Raw genomic sequence first — 25,142 nt, 5'->3', positions numbered from 1 at the left:
CAAAGCATATGCCTTTCGCCTCTGTTAATGCGTTGGCGAAGGTAAAACTAACAGATTTTGAATTTTGCATTTTACTGATACATGATGATTAACTAAATTGTATTGTTTAATTTACAATTGTAAGTTGCTGATGGATCATTCTCTTAACAATCTTGTGCTTAAGCTTATCAGAAACAGTCATTAAGTTAGGTAAGCTAGACTGTCACAAGCTTTTGTGCATTATTGATCAATAATGTCAATTCGCCAGAATTTGTGGCAACATTATATTCACTTTGATTCATTTCATTTCATGTGATATTTTGTAGATTTTGAAATTCAAATAGTTTATCGTAATAAGTTTCACGCGTCTTATCATTTTTTCTTCGAAAATTTCGTATTAAATCAAAATCACTCTGCTATATAAATTAAGACGGAAGGTGTATTATTAAGTGGAATACGTACTGCCCTTTGAGATCATAAAGAGTTGTGCCAACTCCAGGAAAGATGATGAGCCGACTGATTTTAATTTATCTTATTTAATTGTTTAGCAATTGAAACTTGTTAATCCAACTAATTTAAAATGGTATCGTCGAGAATTCATTACAAAGAAAAGTTTTCTCAATTTGTTAGAGTCAGTGGAGCTAGAAATATTGAGGGGATAAATATAAATAAGTAAACACAAAGAAATAAGAAATTCGATATTAACTATATATTATTAAAAATAATATCGATTATATATATAAAAAATAATAGTAATTTATATTTAATCATATATCATACTTGAGTAATATGTGAGGGTAAATGAGACAATTTATCCATAGGGGTATAATTGGAAAGGGGAAGGCGGCTTATGGCTAGTGGTGATAGTGGGGTCTAATTTGTTTGGAGATGTGCCCCAAGTGGAAGGTTCAGTTAATCATTTTTTTTTGTTTTTTTCATTTAATATATGTGTAATATCTTAGGCCTAACTCTCGTCGTAAAAGCTAGTTCTTAGGGCGTGAGTTAAGTTTAAAATTTAATTTTTTACATAGTATTAGAGGAGTACGTCTTCTTCGATATTGAGATACTCAAAATCAAAATTATCCATACATGAGATGCTAAGCAAGGAGCATGAGGTGGGTGTAAAAGAATAACTAAAAATCTTACATCGATAGTTAATGAAACGTGTGAAGTCTTTCCCTTTAAGTTAACTTTTGAAATGTAAATTAGACCCAAGCTACTTTAACAAATTGTATTGAAATTGATTTTTTTGAACTTATATTGCTTTAATTAAGATATTATCTAGCGAAAACACTCTTCTAAAAATTGTTTTAAAATTCAAATTTTAGTTCTCCAATTAAGAGAAAGAACAGACTCATCCGATAGATGATGGTGCATCACTGCTTGCTTATTCATTTGGTGGATTAGACAGAGAAAAGGTGCTTTATTTTTATTTTTATTTTAAATTGGTAACAAAAAAGGTGTCTTATTTGTTGTCAATTGTCATGGAAGAATAAATATCCCTTTTACTTCCATTCTTATCTTACTACGCGGAGTATGTCGACATATAATTTTCATTGAAAAATAATGTAATATTTTAATTCTAATTTCTTATTCTTAATAAAATTATTTTATAGTTATGAAAATGATTATGATTTATTTATGTGTATATTTTAAAAAGATATCTTATAAAAAATTTGCAGAGTCAAATATCGATACGATATTTCCTTCCTATAACGTAACTTTAACATTAAAATACATTTCAATATAAATTTTAAATATTTTTTATATTTTAATATAAGTTTCAAGACATCCGATTGATTTTAAAAATTATAATACAGAGAAGTTTTTTTATTATCGTTGATCGAGGTACAATGCACACCAACAGAGTGGATCTATAAAAAATAAATCCGCCCAGCAGGAATCAATCCCACATGTAATTGGACCAAAGTTCTTCAGGTCCTTCGTCGTCATTGAATCAAGGGATAATTTTATATAATAAGCAAACTAATAACATAAAATAAATGAAGTAGCTAGAATTTGATTTAATTTTGCTCAATAGTAAATATTTGTCAAAATTTATATTTGTCAAATTTCGTCAGTCGCCTCTCTCAAAAATCTCGCTTGCCACTCTCCCATTTTCGCTCCAAGCTCTCGCTCGCTTCCTCACTTTTTATACAAACACAACTATATAAAAATTGTTTCTACTTATATAAAGCAGAGAAAATTGTATAAATACATATATTTTTGTTCCCCTTTCTCCCCTCTTCCAGATCTCGCTCGCAACCCTCGCCTTTCTCACTTATACAAACAGAAGCGAAATGTATAAATTGCGTTTCTGTTTTGTATAAAGCGTGAGAAACTTGTATATATACATGCAAATACATATATTTTCGTCCTATACACTTATAATTATACAATAAAAGTACTCTCATGCCCAGTTTCTTTTGCCTTTCTCTCTTTCTCATTTTATACAAATTCAAATTGTATCTAATTTCTCTCTTTTTCGTTTTATACAATTCGATTCAATTTTATATTTCCTGTCCAAGTCTCTTTTATCTTTCTCTTTTTCATATTATACAAATTCAAATTGTATATAATCGCTCTATACACTTATAATCATACAATTCGTTTTATACACTTCGTTTATACAATTCTCTGCCCCAAGTGTCTTTCTCTTTCTCGTTTTATACACTTTGTTTTATATAATTCGCTTCAATTGTATATGTATAGCGAATTATACAGTTTCTATGTTTGTTATGGAGCGCAATTATGCGAACTTTGCTATAACATACAAATATAAATTTTTATTTGCTATATGTGAAAGTTGCCCTTGAATTAATCATATACATAAGAATCATCTAAAACATCTGGAATTTGGTACACATTATTCATTTTATTTTTAAATTATTGTTCATTTTAAAAATTATTTTCTGTTTGATAAATAATTTTAAACTTTGATTGAAATTGTTGTAACAATACTGAATTTTGGAAAAGATCTTTTATCTCAACGCATATTTAATAGTATATTTTAAAAGCATATATGTGTCCCATGAACATCATAAATATTGCACATCATTATAAATAAAAACGTGTCCACGTGACACTTATATATCTTTAAAATACACTATTATGTCTTTTATAAAGTTTGGTACCGTAACAATAATTTTGGCCAAAGTTAGAATATTTCATAAAAGACCATGTTCCCTTAATTACACTTGAGTACATCTAAATTTACTAGATGACATAACAAATGATTTCAAACTCTTATAAGAACATGAGATCTGAATCAAAAAAAAATTGAGAGAAAAGTTGAAAACATCTCTAAATTTACCCTAATTTACCACATACATAACTAGTGATCTCAAACTCTTATAAGAACAAGTGACTCTAAATAAAAAACTGAAAGAAGTACGAAAAACACCTTAAACTTAATGAGAATTTAGAAGTATAATTTACTCATATTTATGAGATGAGAATATATTTAAATTTAATTAATCAAGTAAACAAATATTTATAATATTAATAATAATCTAAAAATATAATTAAATAATTCCCACTAAATTTAGAAATACTTTAAATACTTCCTTTGATAATTAAAATAAAACGCAAGGAGTATTACCTAGTCCACCCCTCATCAACCATTACACAAGAGTTTTTATCTTATCTAATGACGTGTTTCTAACAAAAAGATAACTAATTCTCCTACAAATTCGGGCTTCCCACTATCCATGTGAGGTGTTCACTTTATTTTTTCTTCGTACAATAATATAATTCAAAATATTATAATTTTTAAAAAACAAAAAATTCAAATAAACTTATCTTATATTCTAAATTTGTTGCGAGTTTAACTAAAATATGAGATCCAAATAAATTAAAGAATGCACCACTCATAGAATCACTGAAAGAGAGCCATATTAGGTGGATATCCCCAGCCATCAAAATCATCTATAAAAAGCCTAGTAACACCATAATATAAGATTAATTAAATTAATTTCATCTACTAATTTTTAATTTGTCTAATAAATTACCTCTCTCTTTGTAAACTTGTAACAGTCGCATTCTGGTGGTGTCCACCCCGCCTAACAATATATTCAGACGTTTAGCATCACCTCAATTACGGTTGTTACAAATTAAATAAAAAAAATTACGAAAAGAAAAAAGAAAAAAAAATTTAAGTTACTAATTAAGAGTTTTTGTTTTTTTTAATTCAAATCATTTGTGTTTTTTCATTAATTGATTGATAATGGGTTTTCTTCACAAGCTATGGGACGATACACTTGCCGGCCCGGCACCGGAATCGGGGTTAGGAAAACTCCGCAAGTATAATTCGTTCGCCGGACGTTCTACCTGCAGTGCTCCGCCGTCTCCCACCAAGCTCGGCCTTCACCATCACGGCGGCGGCGCTAGTGACGATCTGATGCCGGTCTCCCGGAGCATTACGATACTCCGTAGCAACTCAACCTGTGGCCGTTCTGGCAATTCTACGCCGGATTCTGGATCTGCTCCATCTTCTCCGGCGTTTTCTAGCGCTCCAAATTCACCATTTGCACGTTAGTCCTCTTTCGACAATTAATTCTACTTTTTTTTTCTTTAAGAAATATCATAAACATGTCTTTAAAATCTCAAATTATAGATGTGCATAAGTTGAATACAATATAAGCTAAAATTAAATTCTTGAAACTTTCATGTTGGTAAGTAAAGAGTTTATCTTCTGAGTCGAGTTCGTCACAATAGCTTGCCTACTGCGGATTATCTCTTCTGTGTGACTTGTGAGCAATTACATAAAAGTATAGATTTTACGTGTATACAAAAATAGTAATTTGTGAATTTTCTTTGTTATTAAATAAAAAATAAAACTAAATTAACGTATATATGTTCTTAAATTTGTTCCTTGACCCTAATTTCTTTGAATATTCTCTGACATAAAATTTATTCAATTTATACTTAAAATCTGTAATTCGAGATAATTTATTAACGATAAAGGATAAGAATGACTATATTATAATTGAGGTTAACATTTAAATATTTTGTATACTAATTATAGAAGCAAATATAATTTTTTTTTTAATAAAATAAATTTAAAACATAAGATGTTTGATGTCTGATATATATTTTTTTTATTGGATTTTCATATAGCAAGCACGCCACGGAGGAAATACAAGAAGCAATTAAAGGGAAAAGCGAATATTGAACCTTGTTCTGCCAACTATGATTGGTGAATTTTATTAATCGTTGACTCGCACGGATCAATAATTTATTTATCAACTCGGTCATTTTGTTTCATTCAAAGTCAATTAAATCGGCGCATTTTTTCATATAACTTAGTAATTGACTTTTTGTATTTGCAGGATTGTGCTGAGTGCTTGGGATCGTTGACGAGAGAAACAGAAAAACAAACTATTATTTTTGTGTGAAGAAATGACTGCTGCAATGTTGTGCATATATAAATATATTATATAAATATAATTAAGAGTAATATGTACATATTAATTAGTGTATATAACCAAATAATAAAAATAAGAAGGTTCCAGAGTAGTGTAGGAATCTTCACATCAAATAGATGATGATAATTATGTTAATATCAGGGAGAGAGAAACTACAAGTAGGAGATTTTAAAGTAATTTTTTTTTACTATAAGCTGCTTCCTCCATCTGTTTGGAGTGATGCTTTTTTAATTTTTTTTGTTTGTTTTTATAATATGGTCGTGAGTTTGATGTACTCCAACTTAATAATGTTCTTTCAAAAAATACTTGAATGAAGCTCTAGTTTAGTTAATATATTGTTGTAGTTATCTCTTCTTTTTTTCCCTTTTGTTGTGTATATAAAATGGGGTATGGCTCTTATAAATGATTGATTTAACTCTTGATAAACTGATATGAGTTGTGGTGGAATGATTGAGATTCTCTTTGATCTAATTAAAGTTGTCAATTTTAAACCCTTGAGAATGAAATGCGTAGATTCAAATTGAGACGTTGAGATATTAAACATCGAATAGGAAGCTAAACAGATGGAGGAAGCAGCTTATAAGAATGAAACGCGCGCACACACAAAAAAAAATGTTACGAATTTGAAACTTTGATTACTTTATTTTCATTGATTAATTGATTAACCAAAGGAGATGTTTGTACTTTATTTTGACTTATATATTTCTATATGTGTAATGTGTTAGTACGTAAATTGACACCTTTTTGAATTATCGAAATCATAATACTCTATTATACAAGTACATATTAATTGAACTTGAACAAACTATGGTTACCAATTTACCGTTCCATAGAATACCAAAACCGAAGCTCAAAATGCCAAACAATACTAATCAAATTGTTATGGTAATGGAATAATATTTTAAAAATCGAACACCAAAATTATGTTATTCAAAATTTAAATACCGTACCATATCATACCATGTTCATTCATCTAAATTTGTCATTTTCGAAAAGAGATTATATGGATATAGATATATAATTTAGATACGATAAAAGGTAATCAAATGGGGATGTAGCTCAAATGGTAGAGCGCTCGCTTTGCATGCGAGAGGCACGGGGTTCGATCCCCCGCATCTCCACTTTTCAGTGCTACTTCTTTTTCAGATTTAACCCAAATTTGTTTCTGTTTACATTTTATGTATCTAATATGTCATTACATGTTAGAATTTACCTAATTTTCTTTTACATTATCAAAATATATACATGTATATCTTAAATTCGAGAAATATACGACTCAGTTTCTTTGTGTCTATAAGTTTGAAATTCAAGTATTGGAAATTATCCACAATCACTTGTGTATTTTATAAGTTTGAAATTCAAGTTTTGAGAATTATCCACAATCACTTGTGTATTTTTGTAACGACATTATATTTGATCAGGTATAAGACATGAGTTTGACTAAAAGAAATCAATAAATTAAATAAATTCACTATTTATATATAAAAAAAAAATGAGATTTCAATAACATGTCAATCAAGAGAGAAGGTTTTTGAGAAAAATAATGATAATTCAGTAATTATATTTTTCATTAGAAAACAAAAATGATTTTTATAGACAATATTTGGATGACCATCCACGAAATTAACTTCACTTTTAACCTGTACTGAGGATTGATTTAGCTTGTAACATATACTTTCTTTACAATTATATATCTATAAGTGAGATGACAATTTTTTTTAAAAATTCTACTCAACTTACGTAAGCAATCAATATTTAAAGATAAGTGCTAAGTAAATCTTTTCACTAAACTTACATTTTAGATAATCATACCTAGGTATTTCCAAAAAATGTGTTTAATATGTATCTTTTCTAGTACATGTACCATGGTTTAATTCTACATATTTGTTATCTTTCCTAATTCATGAACAAACTAAATAAGACATATGAGTAATCAATTTCCTATACATATATCAAATACAATTCATGTATCACAACATATATTTTTATTCTAACATAGGGTTATTTCTTAACGTTGTAAAATTTGATGAAGTATGATCACATAAATTTTCTTCTGACTTGAGGTGGTTATGAATAATATAGTATGCAAGGATATTTTATCTTTATGTATTTGCATTTCTTTTAATTTAATAAGCTTCTCTAATACTTCTATAAAGCATAAGCTTAGTGGCAAAAGTTATGACATATAATATAAGTTAAAAAAAGTTTTAAAAAAGTCTTGCTCTTAGTGGCCATAAACCATGCCCAACTCTCTCGTCTCATGAATACATCACTTTACGCTAAGTATCAGAACACAAGCAATATATAAAGACGCTAAATTATTATTTAAAATTGAATCACGATATATTAGAATGTTAAACGATATATTCGAAATCAGAACATTTTGGAATGTATCTGAATTCTACTAAATTTAAGAGAATTTTGTGATTTGAAAAAGGATAAGGATAAAATTTAATTGAGAAAAGGTAGTAGTATCCTCCAAAACTATGATCGAAATCACAGAGACACACCTTAACTAAACTAAGACCCTATTACCCCTTGACCCCATTTTTGTGTAATTTTGTTCATTTTTTTTATTTACGTTACATCCAAATATCTCTCACACGCCTCAATTGTGTGGAGAAGTCACAGAGTGTGTCACATAAGATAAAAGGTGTACAAAATAAGAAAAAAATAAGTTCAGAAGAATAATATAAAAATCTTAGTTTAATTAAAATGCTTTTCTAGAATTTCGACCATAGTCTATAGTCTAGAGGTACATTAACGCCGTGAAATTTCTGAAAAATCCGTTTGTTATTATATTTAGATGGGACATGTACATCAAAGAGGTCCAAGCCCATTTATCTTGTATCAACGAACCAACTGGATCGACCCGGCCCCATTCTACCTTACCGAGAATCTCTCTCAACACAACAAAAGCAACACCCCCTCTTACGTAGACTAATCACAACCCTCCACGTGTCATCATCCCAATACCCTCTCCCTTCCCCTCCCCCCACCACCTTCCCCATTGCTACGTACCTGAGAATTGAACGTTTAACTTGATCACCACACAAAAGTCACCATTGTTGACAATTACAAGGTGAACGAGGAGGAGTAGATTCCTCCTCATTCATCCATCAAACCATCGTCACAACACTATTCGTTTCATAAAAGGGAAGAATTATGTCGTATCCATTATCGTCTCATATGTCAAATGATGGAGTTGATTCGTTAATATTACCGTCTGCGGAGCAATTTCAAAGGGTGCGGCAATCAAAAGGAAACCTGGAGCTGAATAATGAGTTGAAAATAAAAGCAAATGAACTTGAAAAGCTTTTCGCTGAGCATCAATTGCGTACTCCTCCTGCAGCTGGAAATTATCAATCTAATTATTTTACCAGCAGCAAAATTAGTAGGCACGGTCACATGCAAAGCTGTCCATCTGACAATGCCGGCGGCGACTTTCTCGATGATCAAGTATTTGATAATGATAGTATGAATATAGATAAAAACTCTTATGATCATGAGTTGATTGGTTTTGCGGGTTCTCCGGGGAAATTCTATGATATGTATATGAAGAAAAGGGATGCGAAACTTAGAGATGAATGGAATACTAAAGGAGCGGAGAAGGAAGCGAAGCTGAGGGCTATGGAGGATTGTCTTGAGAGGAGTACAGCTCAAATGAAGAGTATTGAGAGACGCAGATCGTTTAGCTCCAGCTCAAGTTTTAGCAGAGAACAGGTATAGTTCTATTTCTATAATTTTCTACACGATAAGGTTTACGTATACTATATCCTCTTCAGACCTCATTTATGGATTACACTAGGTTTGTTGTTTTTGTTGTTGGTGTATACATATGCAGCTATTAGCTGAGGGTATATCGAAAACAACCTCTTTACCTCTTAAAGATAGGGGTTACCAATACAACTCAAAACCCTATTGGTAGAATATTACACTATTGTTGTTGTGTTGTGTAGATGCAACCATTGCCGGTTCTGTCGAAAGCAACCTCTTTACTAAGTTTTGTGTACACTCTATCCTTTTACAGACCTCATCTGTGGGATTACATTGGATATGTAGTTGTTTGTTATATAGATGCAGTAATTAGTTGAGGGTCCATCGGAAATAACCTCTTTACTAAGGACTGCGTATACTGTACACTCTACCCTTTTCAGACCCCATTTGTGTGATTACACTGGGTATGTTGTTTTTTGTTGTATAGATGCAGCAATTAGCTGAAGGTCTATCGAAAATAACCTCTTCAATAAGGTCTGCATATACTATACTCTCTACCCTTTCCAGACCCCATTTATGTGATTACACCGGGTGGGTATGTTGTTGTTTGTTGTATAGATGCAGCAATTAGTAAGGGTCTATCGAAAATAACCTCGTTACTAAGGTTTGCGTATACTCTACCCTTAGCTTCCTAGATCCCTCCCCTTACTTTATTTGTGGGATTGCACTGGCTATGTTGTTGTATAGATGCAGCAATTTCACACACAGTATGTAGGCAGTTACTAATATTGAGGAAAAGTTAATTCTCTTTGACAGCAACAATTTCAGCAAAGTGATGATAGAGAAGATATGTCTGAATTCATGAATCAGAAGAGGAATGATGTACTCAGGTCTTCTAGTGAAACATCTTTGGAAGAAGTTTCTAAGCATACTACTACTCCGAGGAAGAAACAAAATTTACCTATCAAACCTTCATCCAAACCTCGGAACATAGTAGCATCCGTTCCAAGGTCTCCTATGAAGGTTTCCAGTAGTCCTTCCAGTCGGCGAAAATCTCAAGCTGAAAGTCCACTTGCACGATCCGTTCCAAACTTGTCTTACATGAGAAAGGAGAATGCTGAGCCTTATTCTCCAGCTGGTAAAACCACTCCCCGTGCACCTTATCCGCGTAGCAAATTACTGCACTCACAGTCCTTAAGAAAAAGCTCTGCTATGAATTCCGAGGGTGTTATCTTGGCAACTCTCAAATTTGATAAAGACAAAACGGAACAAAGTCCTAAGTGTGTAATGTCAGCACCTCGTAAATCTGTGAAGGACAAGATGAGACAGAGTCTAAATGATAAATTTTCCAACATTTTGGATACAAAGACTTCACTAAAGAAGGAAAAAGATGCTGATTTCAGCTCAAGAGGCGGTTTGACAGAGGCAAAGGGTTCTAACATTGCATCTACGTTTACACACAACGATGATGAGGATGTTGATGACATGGAATTGGATTCTGAGGACTCAACAGGTAGAGATGTGGACGAGTTTGAGAGCATGATATCTGCAGTTGAGGAAAATTTTGATATTGGAGCACCAAGCCCGAGTCATGAGACGGAGAAGAATTATTCTGGACCAGAAAATAGACGTTTACTGAGATCACTTTCTCAAGTTTGCTATGCTTCAGAAGCCGGATATTCGCCTTCTTCTGTGCCTTCCAACTTCTTAAATAGTCCTGTCTCACAGACTCATGAGGTGTCTGATGTTGATGCTTTTGACTCTCCTATGGGAAGTCCTACATCCTGGGATTCACATTTTCTGAGTTCAACACAGGCGGATGGTGCTACTAGAACGAGGAAGAAATGGGGAACGACCAATCAGAATCCAATCAATATCATAAAATCTTCTCAAAGTCTTTCACGCAAGGATAAGGCCAGAGGATTTAAGCGATTACTAAAGTTTGGGAGGAAAAACCCTGACGCAGATAGTCTGGTTAAAGACTGGATTGCTGCAACTACCTCTAAAGAAGATAATTGCGCAATAAATGGACATGATGGTCGCCATCGCTCTAATGATAGCTTCTACGAGGATGTGCTTTTAAATGAACGAGGTAAGATATGATGTTTTCTTTTGATTGATATTCAGTGGCTCCCCAAAAACTGATTAAACTTCATTTGTTAATTGTTTCAAATCGGATTTATCTGAATAATAACAAACAACAGTTGCAATAGTTTGTTGGTATACTTGAAGCATGTTTGGGAAGATTAAGTTAATGTTCTTTTTCTATTTTATTTTGCTTATGAGTACACCTTTTCATGTGATCTTATTATTCAGTAATTCTTTACAACTTTTGGTCTGAAGCTCATTGATTTTAATTAGCTGACTCAATGTACTTTATTTCTGGCAGTTCAATCCTTGCACAGGTCTATTGCGTCCCCTCCAGCTAACTTCAAACCGAGGGAGAATCATTTATCAGGAAGCTCAATAAAGGGTGAATATTTTGAATAAATCGGTGTTTTTCAACTTATTCCTCTATGTTTTCTGTTTTCCTATTATTCCGCCATTAGAAGAAACAATAGAGTAAGAGCCTCCATCGGCGTTGTTGACACTTAGCTTCATAACCTTTTAAAAAAAACCCAATTGTGCACAGCTCCCTCATTTATTTATGCAACTATCTGTATACTTCCTGTGTCAAAGTGTACTTCCCTATCTATTATTTCGTCCGTTTCAATTTGTTTGACTTACTTTCTTTTTAGTCCGTTTCGAAAAAGAAGCATCTTTCCTATTTTGACAACTCCTTAATTTTGACTTCTCACATGACACGTTTAAGATGACAAGATTAAAGGACATTTAGTAATATTTATCTTTAGTTTAAGACCACCAAGATTAGACGTTTCTTTACTTTCTTAAACTCCATGTTAAGACAAAACCAACCAAACAAATTGAAATGAAGGGAGAAGCATAAGAAGTACAGTTGCTTCATCATCATATTATGTCTTTCTTAATAGCCAATTCCTTAAAGATGTATTGCATTGATCAACAATGAAACAGTATATCATCAGATATTTAACAAATCTTGAACTTTTCAATATTTTGTATTGCACAAATCAATTTGAAGCCTGTATAAGTTTTTATGCTTCAGTAAATTCAATTATTTACATGTTAACTTCAATCTATTTACTCTTTCACAGCTCCAAGATCATTCTTTTCTTTGTCGTCATTCAGAAGCAAGGGAAAGGACTTGAAGCCAAGATAAGTCCCTCGAAGGACAAAGGTTCCAGCGATATATAAAACACATTGAATTGTCTTGATGACACACATTTTCAAATCATAATATTTTTTTTTTCCAGCCAGAGCTTGAGGTATGTGTGTGCTATGTACAGCCTATAATCATCAAAATACACTTTATTTTAGTACATATATAGTACGTATCATTGGGCTCGTTAGGCCTTGCTTATGCTTTATTTCTTATTGTTTCGGTATATAAGATTGTTTATTGCCTTGAGAGAACAGTTCCCTCTGGCTTAATGTTAATGTAATATTGTTCTTCAACTTCAATGTAATACATGTATAGTACGTATCAAAGCTTGATTCTTTGTATATAATCACAAGTTGGGTTTATGTTCAGGATTGAGCCACCTTTTTCACGAGTAATCGTAGATCTAATATTTCATGTTACATGAAAAGAATGGTGGCTAAAGACTATATTGAATTAACGAGGACTTACCTGAACTCAACGTAACATGAGATTTGAATGCAGGAATTGGCGGGAGAATTAAGCTGGAGAGCTAGAGCACATGCAAAATTCTTGAAAGGTCAAAGTTTCAAGTAATTCAGCATGTGCCCTGCTTCTCCAGCTTAAATAATCGTCCACCTAACTATGACGAATCATCTGAATAGCACGAAACAAGGGCAGCTGACTCCAACTAAGTAGGGATCAACGCGTATACTATTTGCTTTAGAGAAGCATATTATCCTGGAAATGACACATCTCTATGAAAGTACTTATATATTTATAGGATTATACTTCACGAAAACAAATACTTTGTAATAGTACTTTTATGATTAGATGGTAGTTGATTTTGTGCTGATTTTGCTTGGGAAATATACTAGGCCAATGTAGCATATTTTAATCAAATATGCAGAAAAGGCCAAAGGAGAAATGAATATTTTGCTATGGTGATTGTTGAAGTTGGCAGCCAAAAAAGAAATCCATATATAATGAGATTTCTCGACCAAATGTAACCTAATTAAGAGTAGAAAGGCAAGGCAGGCCACCCACCCTATGGGTCTTAAAAGAGTTGTAGTAGTCCTCTTCGACTTTAGTTATTGTTCACTTGTGATTTATATTAAATTTGATTAACCATCTATACTATTTTCTCTACGTTCTTGATAGTTTGTCTTTGTTTCGATAAAGATTTTTAGAAGAACGATTAGATCCAAAAGTGTTGAAGGGAAAAGATACTAGAAGAAAGACTTGGGATAAACTCATGTGAGTTTAGAAATTCTAAGCAAGATATTATGAACATATTAGATGAATATGTGCCCTTCTTAAGATAATTCTAATTTTATGATCAAGTTCTTGACAAGTAATTTATAATTATTCAATTTGATTAAAAATTATGTTGAGGTACTAATGCATTGTGTAATCCCTTCAAAATAAATAAATAATCGAATTGAAGTCGTAAATCAAGTCCAGTAAAAAGTGTGTTTTTGCGCATTATTTAACATCATTTAGGTTTCGAACTCTAACCATTCTGTCAACTGTTGTCACATCTATCATCTCCATTATTATAATTATATCCATTGCTATCATCACTGACGCCCCACCGCCACTATCAATTACTATTACTATTGTGATCGATCCCTACTACTAATCACCTCCACAATCACAACCAACAACATCACTTACATATCATTAATCACCACATATTCATTTGACTAACACAACCGTCAATATTTTTTTAATCAAGTAATATTTATTTTATTAAATCTATATATTTTTAATATTCAATTACTTTTTATTTGAATGGAATATATTTAAGGAAAAATAAGTTACCCGATTTTGTTTGATTGGACATAATAATTACTTGGTCAGCACGTAACTGGTGTAATTGATAGGAGATAATTATTCACAGACAGAGGCTGTGAATTACTGATAATTACATGGTGTAATTACCAACTAATTACTTTTAATTTATTCTTTTTTTAAAAAAAATTCTATTTTGATTTTTTTTTTGTTTTTAATTTTTTTCACTTCTATTATTTCAAGTTCTATTTTTATTTTTTATTATTGTAAAAATTTCTACAAATTCATTTTTTTATTTTATATTATTATATTTATTTTCTTCTCGTTCTCAGCCTTAATTCACATTATTCAATGCGATTCTTTCGTATTATATATTTCTTTATTATGCTTATTTTCTCATTAACATAATTGTATTAGTATTCTAATTTTTAAATTAAAATAGAATTTATTGTTAAGTAAGGTTATAGACTTATGTTTGTTTTTTTAAAAAATAAAAAATAAAAATAAATCATGTTTATGTATGCTATGTTGAAATTTGCTATAAGAGTATTATGTTAATTTTTTTGTTTTGAATTTAGAACTTATGTTATATTTTTAGTTTAATTTGTTTTAGTAATATTGAATTGACATTGCAGTCATTTTTTAATTAAACCTGATAGAATATTTCTTTTGTCGAATATTTAATATTTTATGACATTATTTATATATTAATCTTTTTATCAAACATGCATTTCATGATATTCGTAAAAACTTCATATTTTTAGTTTTAATAATCAATTCAATTGAAATATATTAATTTAAAAAAAATATAAATCAATAATTTTTTATAATATTAATTAAGAACATATGTTTATCAAGTAATAAATTTTCTAAAACGAATTTATCTTTAAAGAGTTAAATATTTAATTTAATATTATTTATAAAGTTTCTTAATTTTATAATATAATTTTAAATTTAATATAATTTTATGATTGTAATTGTACATCCATACAAAATATGCGTAATTACTAACATAATTACTAAATTATGTAATTATTAGACTAGTAATTACACCACTTCTAATTACTAGGTGGCTTTCCGGACCATCCTTAAATCATAATATTAATAATATTTAGACAACTCACTTGTTACTGAAAACATATAAAGCCAAAGTATTACTACGCAATTCCAATTCATTACAAGTTTCATTTTACTGAAACTGAGCGGAGTTCACGAGAAAGGCTATACAAAATCAAAATTCGAAGATCCAAAGTACAGTAGTTCACCAAACAAAGGGTAACTTGATAATTCTTTCAATTTATTTATGTAAAATGTGTTTGTTTGCCTATTTTATTCTCATAAAATTTCTGCTGTCACTTCAATTTTGTGGTGATTATTCCCAGGAAGCTTTTTTATAACACTCGGATTTGATTTTTTTTCACTTAGATTGCATAAATGTGTTGGTTGTAGATATGACTAGTATGCATAAATCCTGTGTTTAGTACTAGAATGAATTTCACCTTTAGCGTGCGTGCACCTTAGTTAATTTCACGGGATACCTGTCACCTCCACCAAGGAATCAACAATTATTTTTGTTTGGAGTTTGAATCTGGGACGATTCATGGTTCTTAGCACACTTCATTGATCATTAGGTCACGACCTTTGGATGTTAGAATGAAATTCACCTTAATAGAGCTGAATGGTATATTCAATAAATTAATAGTTCGGGACATGGGCGGAGCTGCAAAAAATTATGTTGTATATTTAAGGTTTTTTTATGTCGATTTTGAACCTCCTAAATGTAAGATTAGAGGTTGGCTTAGTGGTTGAGGGGTTCAGAACTCACCTTGAGGTTCCAAGTGCAAATCTTAGGCACTAATTTTGTTCCCGAAGAGAAATCCTGGATCTGCCACTAGTGGGGGATAGTTGATCGATTGGACAGCTCTTAGAGAAAAGTTTAACGGGGAAGGCATTGTGGGAAGAATCTATATTATGAAAACCTCTAATAGCTTCAACATTGCATGGATTGTTTATTGAAATTGGCTAGTTCAAACTTGTTAATATTGCATTGCAAGGGTCAAAGATATCCTTACCATTTTGAAAATTGCTCAAAAATGTCCTCGTTCTACCTATTGAGTTAATTTTCCTTTTGATATCATTTTTAGGCTTAAAATTCTCCCCCCATTAACGACACAATTATATGACTTCAAGCTCCCGCCCACGCCACTAGGTATCAATAGAACTTGTAAACACAGGCAAGATCATTTGATCCCAATTTGTGAAATACTTCATTTGATCATTTCCTAGCGTTCTTGGGAGTAGTACAAGAATCATACAATGGAATACTCACTTCACCCCGATTTGTTATGTCACTTTTTTCTTTAGATGATGGTATGCGTATTAATTGAAAAACGGGAATGATTTTATTGCTTAGCAGTTAGCTGTATTTATTTAAAATGAGTTTTGTGTAGAGCACAAATTCTGAATACTACACTTGGATTATTTTCTGAAACTTCATGCTTAAAGTGGACATTGGATTTCAGGACAATTATCACTTCTACGAACACGGAAGAAGCGAGAAATGGCAGAAGAAGTGAGCAACAAACAGGTCATTCTGAAACACTTTGTCACCAGTGACCTTAAGGAATCAGACATGGAATTCAAAAATACCACCATCAAATTGAATGTTCCAGAAGGTTGTAATGCTATGGTTTTGAGGAATCTTTTCTTGTCATGTGACCCTTACATGCGGTTACGCATGAAGAAATTTGAGGGTAGCTATATTGAGTCCTTCACTCCTGGCTCTCCTATCACAGGATATGGAGTGGCTAAAGTTTTGGAGTCTGGTGATTCGAACTTCCAGAAAGGTGACTTAGTTTTGGGAAGGACTGGATGGGAGGAGTATAGTATTGTAACAGCTACTCCGACTCTGTTTAAAATTCATGACAAGGATGTGCCTCTTTCCTACTATACAGGAATCCTCGGTATGCCTGGTCTCACAGCTTATGCTGGTTTTTACGAGGTTTGCTCCCCTAAGAAGGGAGAAACCGTCTTTGTTTCAGCTGCTTCTGGAGCAGTTGGTCAGCTTGTTGGGCAATTTGCAAAGATGTTGGGTTGCTATGTTGTCGGTAGTGCTGGAAGTAAAGAAAAGGTTGATCGGTTGAAGAGCACGTTTGGTTTTGATGAAGCTTTTAACTACAAAGAGGAGCAGGATTTAGACGCGGCTCTGAAGAAGTACCTCCCTGATGGAATCGACATCTACTTTGAGAACGTTGGAGGGAAGATGCTTGATGCAGTTCTTCTGAATATGAAAATCCATGGTCGTATTGCTGTGTGTGGGATGATCTCACAATACAACCTTGAGCAGACTGAAGGAGTGCACAACTTGTTCTGTCTCATCTCGAAACGAATCCGCATGGAAGGATTTCTTGTTCATGATTACTATCATCTTTACCCTAAGTATTTGGACATGATCATTCCGCAAATCAAGGCTGGTAAGGTTGTGTATGTGGAAGACATAGCTGAAGGCCTCGAAAGTGCTCCCAGTGCTCTTGTTGGTCTCTTCTCTGGTCGCAATATTGGAAAGCAAGTTGTGATGGTTTCGCGTGAATGATTGTTTAGATGGTGGTTAATGTGCCAGTTCTTGTAAATGAAACTCTGATGCAGATTTAGTAGAGTTATTTGTGTTTGTGGGTGGGGTATTTCGGGAACAACTTCTCTCTAACTTCATGAGGTAGTGGTAACTGGTAACGTCTTTCTGATCTCACTTGTGGGATTTCAATGGCTATGTTGTTGTATTTGTGTTTGCAATTAGGGAACTTTTAGATTTCATGATTTTGCTTAATGCATATATATGTTGTCTGCTTCGAGCAAAAATAGAATAGTCTGCCCCCTCTTTCATATAGAGACTAAATTTCAATCTTCCAAGTTCCAAGAACCTCAATTTTTAACTTCAAAAACTGTTTTTTTTCTTCAACTTCAAATTGATTATTAGTTCAAATGGAGCCTAAACATTCCACACGAGTCATTAATAAACGAACAGCAATATATCAGTAAAATTCATAAGTGAAATCTGGCGAGGATAGAAACAGAAAAATTATTTTTGAATAAACAATAAAATATATTTGTTTTTTTTACTTTTTGTTGGTACAAATATATCTTTTTTCTTGACATTGTGAAATATGTTGAGTGAAGTTACGTTAATATCTTACCTCGTCTTTGTTTACCGAGATTTTACACAAAAGTTTTGTAAAATTGATGATAATATCACTATCCAAAATTAAAATATCAATGAGAGGGTATTTTAAACCAAATCATAAACACCCTAAGTAGGATTATCAAAATTTAAAAATATAAGTGAGATAAGCATAATAATTTCAAAAATAAAATTTTTAAATAATTCATATCGCATGTATAATTTAAGATATTAACAAATTTTTATTATTTTATTCATCATCTATACTAAATTAAATATTTCATATAAAAAATATACGTACTTTTGAAGACGGGTATTTACCCAATTCCCTGAATCCGATCCCAATTCCCATTCATTACAACCTTCCTTTCGCTGTAACCGATCGGAGTTCACGAGAGGTTGATACAAAATCGGAAACCGGCGATCGGGAGTTCAACAGATCAACCAACAAAGGCTGCACCGACGTGAATGATAGGTGCGTAATTTGATAGACCGACATAACTCTCTCAATTTGTTTATGTAAAATATGCTTGTTTTCCTTTTGTGTTCTCATGCAATTCCCTCTGTATGTTTAGGTTACTTTTATTTTGTGATGAATATCCGCGACATTTGATAGAAAATTAATTTTAATCGGCTTTTAGCTCAGATTTGATATGTTCGGTTAGATTGCATAACGGTGTTAGCTATGGATGACTAGTAGGAAAAATTCTGTGTTTCCACATTCCACTACTGGAATGAAAATAATAATCCTAAATTTGCCCAAATGAGCAAATTATTTAGTATCAGAATGAAATGCACCTGAATAGAGCTGAATTGTGTATTCGACAAATTCACAGTCGGTTCCAGCTGATGTGGAATTGAAGTATAGTTGATGATTAAGCATCTCTTTAGAGTAAGAAGTTCTAGGGGAAGGCGTTGCGGGAAAAATCTTTTCTATAAAGATCTGTGCTTCAACATTGGATGGACCCATGAGACCCTCTATATTATCTGTTGAAATTGATTACTTGAGCAATGCCTAGTTGTTGATGTTATCGTTATAATCCGTAAGGTAGCATACTTTTGCATTGATCAGGGCATAATACATAAGTTGATATCATTTGTGGGCCTGTGTTATATATAGAGCAGGAATGAGATGAATACCACTAGAATATGGTTGGACTGTAGAGGCTGACGACTAAACCTAAAGATATGTAGTGCTAAATTGATTGAAAAGCATTTGCTTCTTTTTGCATTCTTCACGTTTGAATGGCTCTAATTGATGCACTATTTTGTCTTCGTTGCCTTCCCAGGATCAAGTTTTCTATTCATCATCTGAAGCTCTATAACTTGAGCACTTGGGTACATCTATCTTGGAGTTGGTACTTTTCATGGCGATTCTTTGTTGCCTTGAAGAACTTGTACATTGAATAGTGATTAAGGAAGTCACATGCTTTACAATTTTTGAGTGACGCACTTGGTGCAAACGTAAATTTTCTGAAACATATGCTTAAAGTCTAAATCAGATCTCAGGCTGATTATCAAACAAGATTAAAATAGGAGAAACTTCCGAATGCGAGTTAAAAAACTTTAGTGTAGAGGACAAACTTTCTGAGAAACAACTTAATTAATAAAGATACTCTCTGTCTCTCTCACCTTCTCACTCATATACACCCTTAAGTAGGCATTGAGCTGAGAACTCTTTGAGTATACATGTAAACTAGGAACTTTATGTCCAATAAGTCATTGATCCAAGGTTTTGGAATTAGCAGCCTAAAAGCATGGAAAATTGGTAGTTTCTATGTATTCAAACTATATGTTTGTTAACTTCTACCTTTTTTTGGTTGCTTGTAGTTGTTTGCTTGTTTAAGGAAGATGGTGAAGTTGACTATGATTGCTCGTGTGACGGATGGCCTTCCATTAGCTGAGGGGCTGGATGATAGCCGTGATGTTCCAGATGCAGATTACTACAAACAGCAAGTGAAGTCCTTATTCAAGAATCTTTCTATGGGCCATAATGAGGCATCAAGGATGTCCATTGAAAGTGGACCTTACATTTTCCAGTATCCTCTTATTGTTTCCATATTGTTTTTATTTTTACATTCACAGTACTATTTACATCTCTTCGGATGCTAAATGGAATTTTTTCTAAATAATTAGTAATAACTTCTTTGTTCAACAAGATGACTGCAAGGTAAGTAAGTTCATGCACTTACTGGTCTTTTCCTAGTAGCCTCACTGAGTTACCTATTCTCTAACTATGATTCCTCAATTTTTCCTCTCAAGGAAAGAAAAAGCTTTCTTTACAAACTTGGTGAATCTTTCTTCTTTTAGTTTTGGGGGCGGGGGCGGAGTTGTTAGGAACTTCTTGAACATTCAGTTGGCCCTCTTTCTGCTCTTCTGCCAACTTGTAATGAGTCATCATCGCAATTATATGTTGAAACAGTCTACAGAGTTTTTCAATTTGAAGATTCCATTTAGGATGCCTATCAAAAGAAGCAAATCTGTGTTGTAGTTTTATTTTTGTAATTTAAAGAAAACTCTATGATGGACTCTGTTGTTCTTATAGTTGTGAGTTTCGGGGAACTAGGATCAGGTACTAAACAATTAATGAGGTTTCCTCCAGCTTAATTCTTTTGATAAGTTAAATTCCTATATTGGATGTATAGATGGTGATAAATATGGAAGATGCAGTAGAAAATAAAACCAACAAAAGGAACAAAAAAGAAGTTTGTCGGTATCGCTTATGCAGATCTATTTCTTTTGTCTGCTTAGTTGCTTCTCCACTTGATATGCATTTAATATGTTTTATAAGCACTTGTTACTAATTCTTTTCTGGATTTATGGATAGCACCAAAAGACAAGGGATGCATAGTCTAGTGGAAAGGGCCTCCAACTTTAATCATGAGCTTGGAGGTTCGGGTCACCAAGGGAGCACTGTGGGAACCACTGTTTATCTCCTGGGATGGAGGATCAGGAGTCATAATACCCAAAAGAAAATAACCAAGAGAATAATAAATATCACTAAGCTTTTATTAAAATTCAGGACCACCGGAATGTGAAATCTTTGGGATGATGTGGGTTGTGACTTTCCAAGTTTTCTTTATTGCTGCTGCTATTTCATTTGCTTACTTTCTAAATCACCACTAGCTCTACTTTGTGTCCTCCCAACCCAATTGTAAATGTGCCTTATGGGAAACCGGAAATGTGAATGTACTGTTCTCTTAACCCAAGTTCTCAGCTATATAATTGAAGGGCGCGTTTGCTATCTGACAATGTGTGATCGCTCTTATCCAAAGAAACTTGCCTTTCAGTACCTAGAAGACCTTAAGAATGAGTTTGAGCATGTCAATGGGAGTCAAATTGAAACTGCTGCTAGACCTTATGCCTTTATCAAATTTGGTAAGCATTTTCCATCACACTGTCCTTTTCTGATTTTCCAATTTCCTTTTGTTAAAAACTAATTTTCTGTTCTTCCAATATATTATTTTCCCTATTTTAAAAGATACATTCATACAGAAGACGAAGAAACTGTACCAGGATACCAGAACTCAACGCAATGTTGCAAAGTTGAATGATGAACTTTATGAAGTTCATCAGATAATGACTCGAAATGTACAAGAAGTTCTTGGTGTTGGTGAAAAATTGGACCGTAAGTTTCTCATTCCAACATTTTTCTGAGCTCTTTATCAGTAAATCTTTTGCAAATTCATTTAAAATGATTGGTATGTTTCATGTCAGCCTGTTGAATTAAAGTTAGGATTGCTTAGGTCAGAATTGAGCCCCTTATACCTGGAGAAACTTAGTATCATCTAGTGCATGTAAGTTATCAAGATGATCTGTCTACTAGAAGCTGGTGGCAACTATGCACTTGTATGCCTCTTTTTGTTGTATGATTCGAAGGTGTAACATGTGGTAGTTGTGAGATGAGATTTTCTCTTGAAAGTCTTTATACAAAGAACAAGTTGATTTTGGATCAAATGCTGAGACAAGCTATGCTGCAGCATTCACCTGTGCACAGATAAAATTAAGCTGAGTCAGTTGTGATATGAATTTCCAACCACTGGTGACTCATAGCTTTGATATAGATCGGCAGTTATACTCTAATTATATGGTTACCCTTCTGTTTTCACCCTTCTTGTGCATTGATTTAGTATCATGTAATTTTTTTCACGGTTAGTGACCTGATTGTTTAAACATCTAATTCTGCAGAGGTCAGTCAGATGTCCAGCCGCTTGACATCAGAATCCCGCATATATGCTGATAAGGCAAGAGATTTGAATCGTCAGGTTAGTGTCATTTGTTTTTCAAGATGATGCACTTAAATTCTTGTGTGGTATTGTTGCTTCTACCTTCTGAGTGTCGGGAATGTGAAGTGGTGCCATACACAGATCTGAAGGAACATGAAATTTGCTGTTCATTCTCTTAAGTTCTCTTGCGCTTGCATGTTCTTTTTTTGGGCGGTGGGGGCATCGATATTGTTTAGAAAATTATATAAGCTGCTCAAACAATGTTCATTGGCATTTTTAGAACCCTACCATGTGTGAAGATTATAGAGCTTGACTGGTTCTACTGAGTGAGTGATGACAGTGTGAGAATGTTTTCTATTCTTGAAGAGATACTTGAATGAACACCCAAGGGTGTAGTTTAGTGGTCAATGAGGTAGGTTGAGAACGGTGAGGTCTCAGGTTCAAATCCTTGGTGGACTATTTGTGCTGAAGGCTATGATAAATCAACATGTGAATGCAAGACTCATGCCTTATTCTAAGCTTGGGTGTCTTAGACCCAGACACTGAGAAAGACGAGTAACCATGATATATCAGATGGCTGAGCTTTCTGTCACTCTTTTTCGCGTTATGTACATGCATTTAGTCTGATGTTTGAACTTAAAATCTGTTTGGTGACTGATCCATTTCTTCATGACTCAAGGCTCTGATACGGAAGTGGGCTCCTGTTGCTATTGTCATTGGAGTTGTTAGTCTTCTCTTCTGGGCTAAAAGCAAGATTTGGTGATGCTGCCATCAAATGTACAGCTTAGAAATGATGTTACTCTAGCATCGGTCAGTGGGCAACTGACAAGACCACAGTGGCCTTAGTTTTCTGAGGATGGGGAGATTGAAGAAATGTCAGTTTGATAATGTAGAACAGGGGATGTGAACCATGACGACCGAATGTTGCTAATACTTGAGAAATGATATTTAATATGAATCCCAGCATGTACTTTTCTTGATAATCAACCACAAAACTTGCCTTCCGATAGGTATTTGTAATTCTGAAATGCTGTTTTAGCTACTTTAGTATATGTTTGTAAATTACAGTGGTAGCCTCATTCGTTGTCTACTATTTTGATTCATTCCGTAGAAGTGCATGAACATAAATTCTGAATATGTTACCAAATTAGACCTGTCATTCCAAACTTGGGCAAAACCTATTTGAAATTTGTAGCTCTGGCTTTTGTTACATCAAACTAGGATTTTTTTTTTGGAAAATTTTTCAAAATGTCAATATTTTAGCATTTAAGAGGACTCATTAGCAACAACTTCAATATTTAGTAAAAATGTCATTTTAGTTTGTTATGTATGTTTTTATTATTTATTTTTATTTAAAGAATATAATTATTTAATAACAAAAAGGAGAAAATTAAGGGGGGAAATATTTCAAAAAAAGACAAGCATCCTTAAGTTTTCTGAACTTAGGCCCGTTTGGATGGGCTTAATAAAAGCAACTTTAAAAAAGTACTTTTGAAAGTGCTGAAACTTATTTTTAAAATAAACAGTTATGCGTTTGGATAAAAGTATTGAAGTTAAAAAAAAAAGTTGTTGATGTGTTTGGCAAATAAGTGCTGATAAACAGCCTTTTAAATCAAATGTCTGAAATAGCCTTAAAAATTGTTAACATAATAAAAGTTAATTAATTTATATTTTACAGCCATAAATAATTATATTTTGCTATCATTCACATATTTCTTTCTCATCACAAGTTATTTATAAGAGGAATATAAACTTATTATAGATTTTAAAGATATATAATTTGAATAGATCAAAGAACGATTTAAGATTTTATTTTAGTTTCATCCTTAGGTAATAATAATTGTCTATCGTTCACATATTTCTTTATTATCACAAATTATTTATAACAGAAATATAAATTTTTATTTAAGTTATATGTGCAACTTATTTTACATTTTAATAATATATAATTTGAATAGATCGCTTGAAAGATTTAAGATTTATTTTATTTTCATTCATTAGTAATAGTAATTGTCTATCATCCACACGTGAAAAGGGAAAAATAGAAGAAAGAGATGTTAGAGTTATGTGGGTAATTTGGAGATTGTATAAAAATATTAAGGGTAAAAAGGTAAAAATGTGGTCAGCTGAAAACATCTTATAAGCTGGAAAAAAAATACCCCTACCCCAGCTTTTAACTTTTGGCTTAAAATAAGTTTTTTTTTAAACTTAAAATAAGTTATTTTGAGGATTGCCAAACAGCTAAATAAGTCAAAAATAAGTTTTTAAGTCAGTTTGACCAGCTTTTAAGCTGAGCCAAACATGCTCTTATCTTAAAGTAGTCAAATTTACAATATTTATAAATAATTGGGGTCATTTAGAGCGAATTAGAAAAAACAATAGATGTATTATCTTTGTGGATTATTATTTACTAGTATCTTATTTGGTATTCTTTTTCAATCCATATATAACTAATGCGAGCATATTATAGGCTGTTTGGTAATGCAAAGATTTTAAATGCATGCATTATCATAATTAAAGATACAATTATTTCTTAAAATTTATTACACGTCCATTTCATCATATTTGGTGGAAGGTATTTTTGTAAATAAATATTTTTCTTAAAATTA

General features: G+C 32.5%; 4 protein-coding genes and 1 non-coding gene across 8 annotated transcripts; all 5 read left to right on the top strand.

Moving 5' to 3' along the window:
- The first annotated feature begins 4,102 nt into the window (after positions 1 to 4,102).
- Positions 4,103 to 5,715, top strand: LOC101253198 (uncharacterized protein). The gene is given in 3 exon segments (NM_001348380.1): positions 4,103 to 4,511; positions 5,098 to 5,176; positions 5,310 to 5,715. Coding segments are annotated over 3 exon segments (414 nt in total). The 5' UTR covers positions 4,103 to 4,204; the 3' UTR covers positions 5,338 to 5,715.
- Positions 5,716 to 6,453: 738 nt separating this feature from the next.
- Positions 6,454 to 6,526, top strand: TRNAA-UGC (transfer RNA alanine (anticodon UGC)). Its single transcript has one exon. It is a non-coding gene; the product is annotated as a tRNA-Ala (tRNA).
- Positions 6,527 to 8,423: 1,897 nt separating this feature from the next.
- On the top strand, positions 8,424 to 13,195 carry LOC101265344 (uncharacterized). 2 transcript variants are annotated; one of them, XR_002027860.3, is made up of 5 exons: positions 8,424 to 9,128; positions 9,939 to 11,214; positions 11,512 to 11,595; positions 12,296 to 12,466; positions 12,865 to 13,195. XR_002027860.3 is itself a non-coding variant. In XM_004241825.5 (4 exons), exons 1-4 carry the CDS (start codon positions 8,571 to 8,573, stop codon positions 12,358 to 12,360), a joined length of 1,983 nt encoding a protein of 660 aa, XP_004241873.1. In that variant the 5' UTR covers positions 8,424 to 8,570; the 3' UTR covers positions 12,361 to 12,689. The 2 variants fall into 2 exon arrangements, 1 of the variants encoding a protein (XP_004241873.1); XM_004241825.5 differs by lacking the exon at positions 12,865 to 13,195 and having other exon boundaries at positions 12,296 to 12,689.
- Positions 13,196 to 15,250: 2,055 nt separating this feature from the next.
- On the top strand, positions 15,251 to 18,025 carry LOC101246540 (2-alkenal reductase (NADP(+)-dependent)). The gene is made up of 2 exons (XM_004241848.5): positions 15,251 to 15,408; positions 16,656 to 18,025. Exon 2 carries the CDS (start codon positions 16,694 to 16,696, stop codon positions 17,723 to 17,725), a length of 1,032 nt encoding a protein of 343 aa, XP_004241896.1. The 5' UTR covers positions 15,251 to 15,408; positions 16,656 to 16,693; the 3' UTR covers positions 17,726 to 18,025.
- Positions 18,026 to 18,383: 358 nt separating this feature from the next.
- Positions 18,384 to 23,680, top strand: LOC101249373 (25.3 kDa vesicle transport protein SEC22-1). Of its 3 annotated transcripts, none has more exons than XM_010324516.4 (7): positions 18,567 to 18,782; positions 19,597 to 19,665; positions 20,138 to 20,346; positions 21,525 to 21,685; positions 21,789 to 21,935; positions 22,496 to 22,572; positions 23,213 to 23,680. In XM_010324516.4, exons 3-7 carry the CDS (start codon positions 20,159 to 20,161, stop codon positions 23,294 to 23,296), a joined length of 657 nt encoding a protein of 218 aa, XP_010322818.1. In that variant the 5' UTR covers positions 18,567 to 18,782; positions 19,597 to 19,665; positions 20,138 to 20,158; the 3' UTR covers positions 23,297 to 23,680. The 3 variants fall into 3 exon arrangements, with proteins under 3 accessions (XP_004241907.1, XP_010322818.1, XP_025887347.1); XM_026031562.2 differs by having other exon boundaries at positions 18,590 to 18,782; positions 19,597 to 19,771; XM_004241859.5 differs by lacking the exon at positions 19,597 to 19,665 and having other exon boundaries at positions 18,384 to 18,782.
- The last annotated feature ends 1,462 nt before the right edge of the window (positions 23,681 to 25,142 follow it).

The sequence above is a fragment of the Solanum lycopersicum genome, chromosome 6, assembly GCF_036512215.1.
Source record: "Solanum lycopersicum chromosome 6, SLM_r2.1".
Taxonomy (NCBI): Eukaryota; Viridiplantae; Streptophyta; class Magnoliopsida; order Solanales; family Solanaceae; genus Solanum; species Solanum lycopersicum.
The sequence above is the reverse complement of the archived record's forward strand: the minus strand, read 5'-3'. Positions and strand labels throughout refer to the sequence as shown.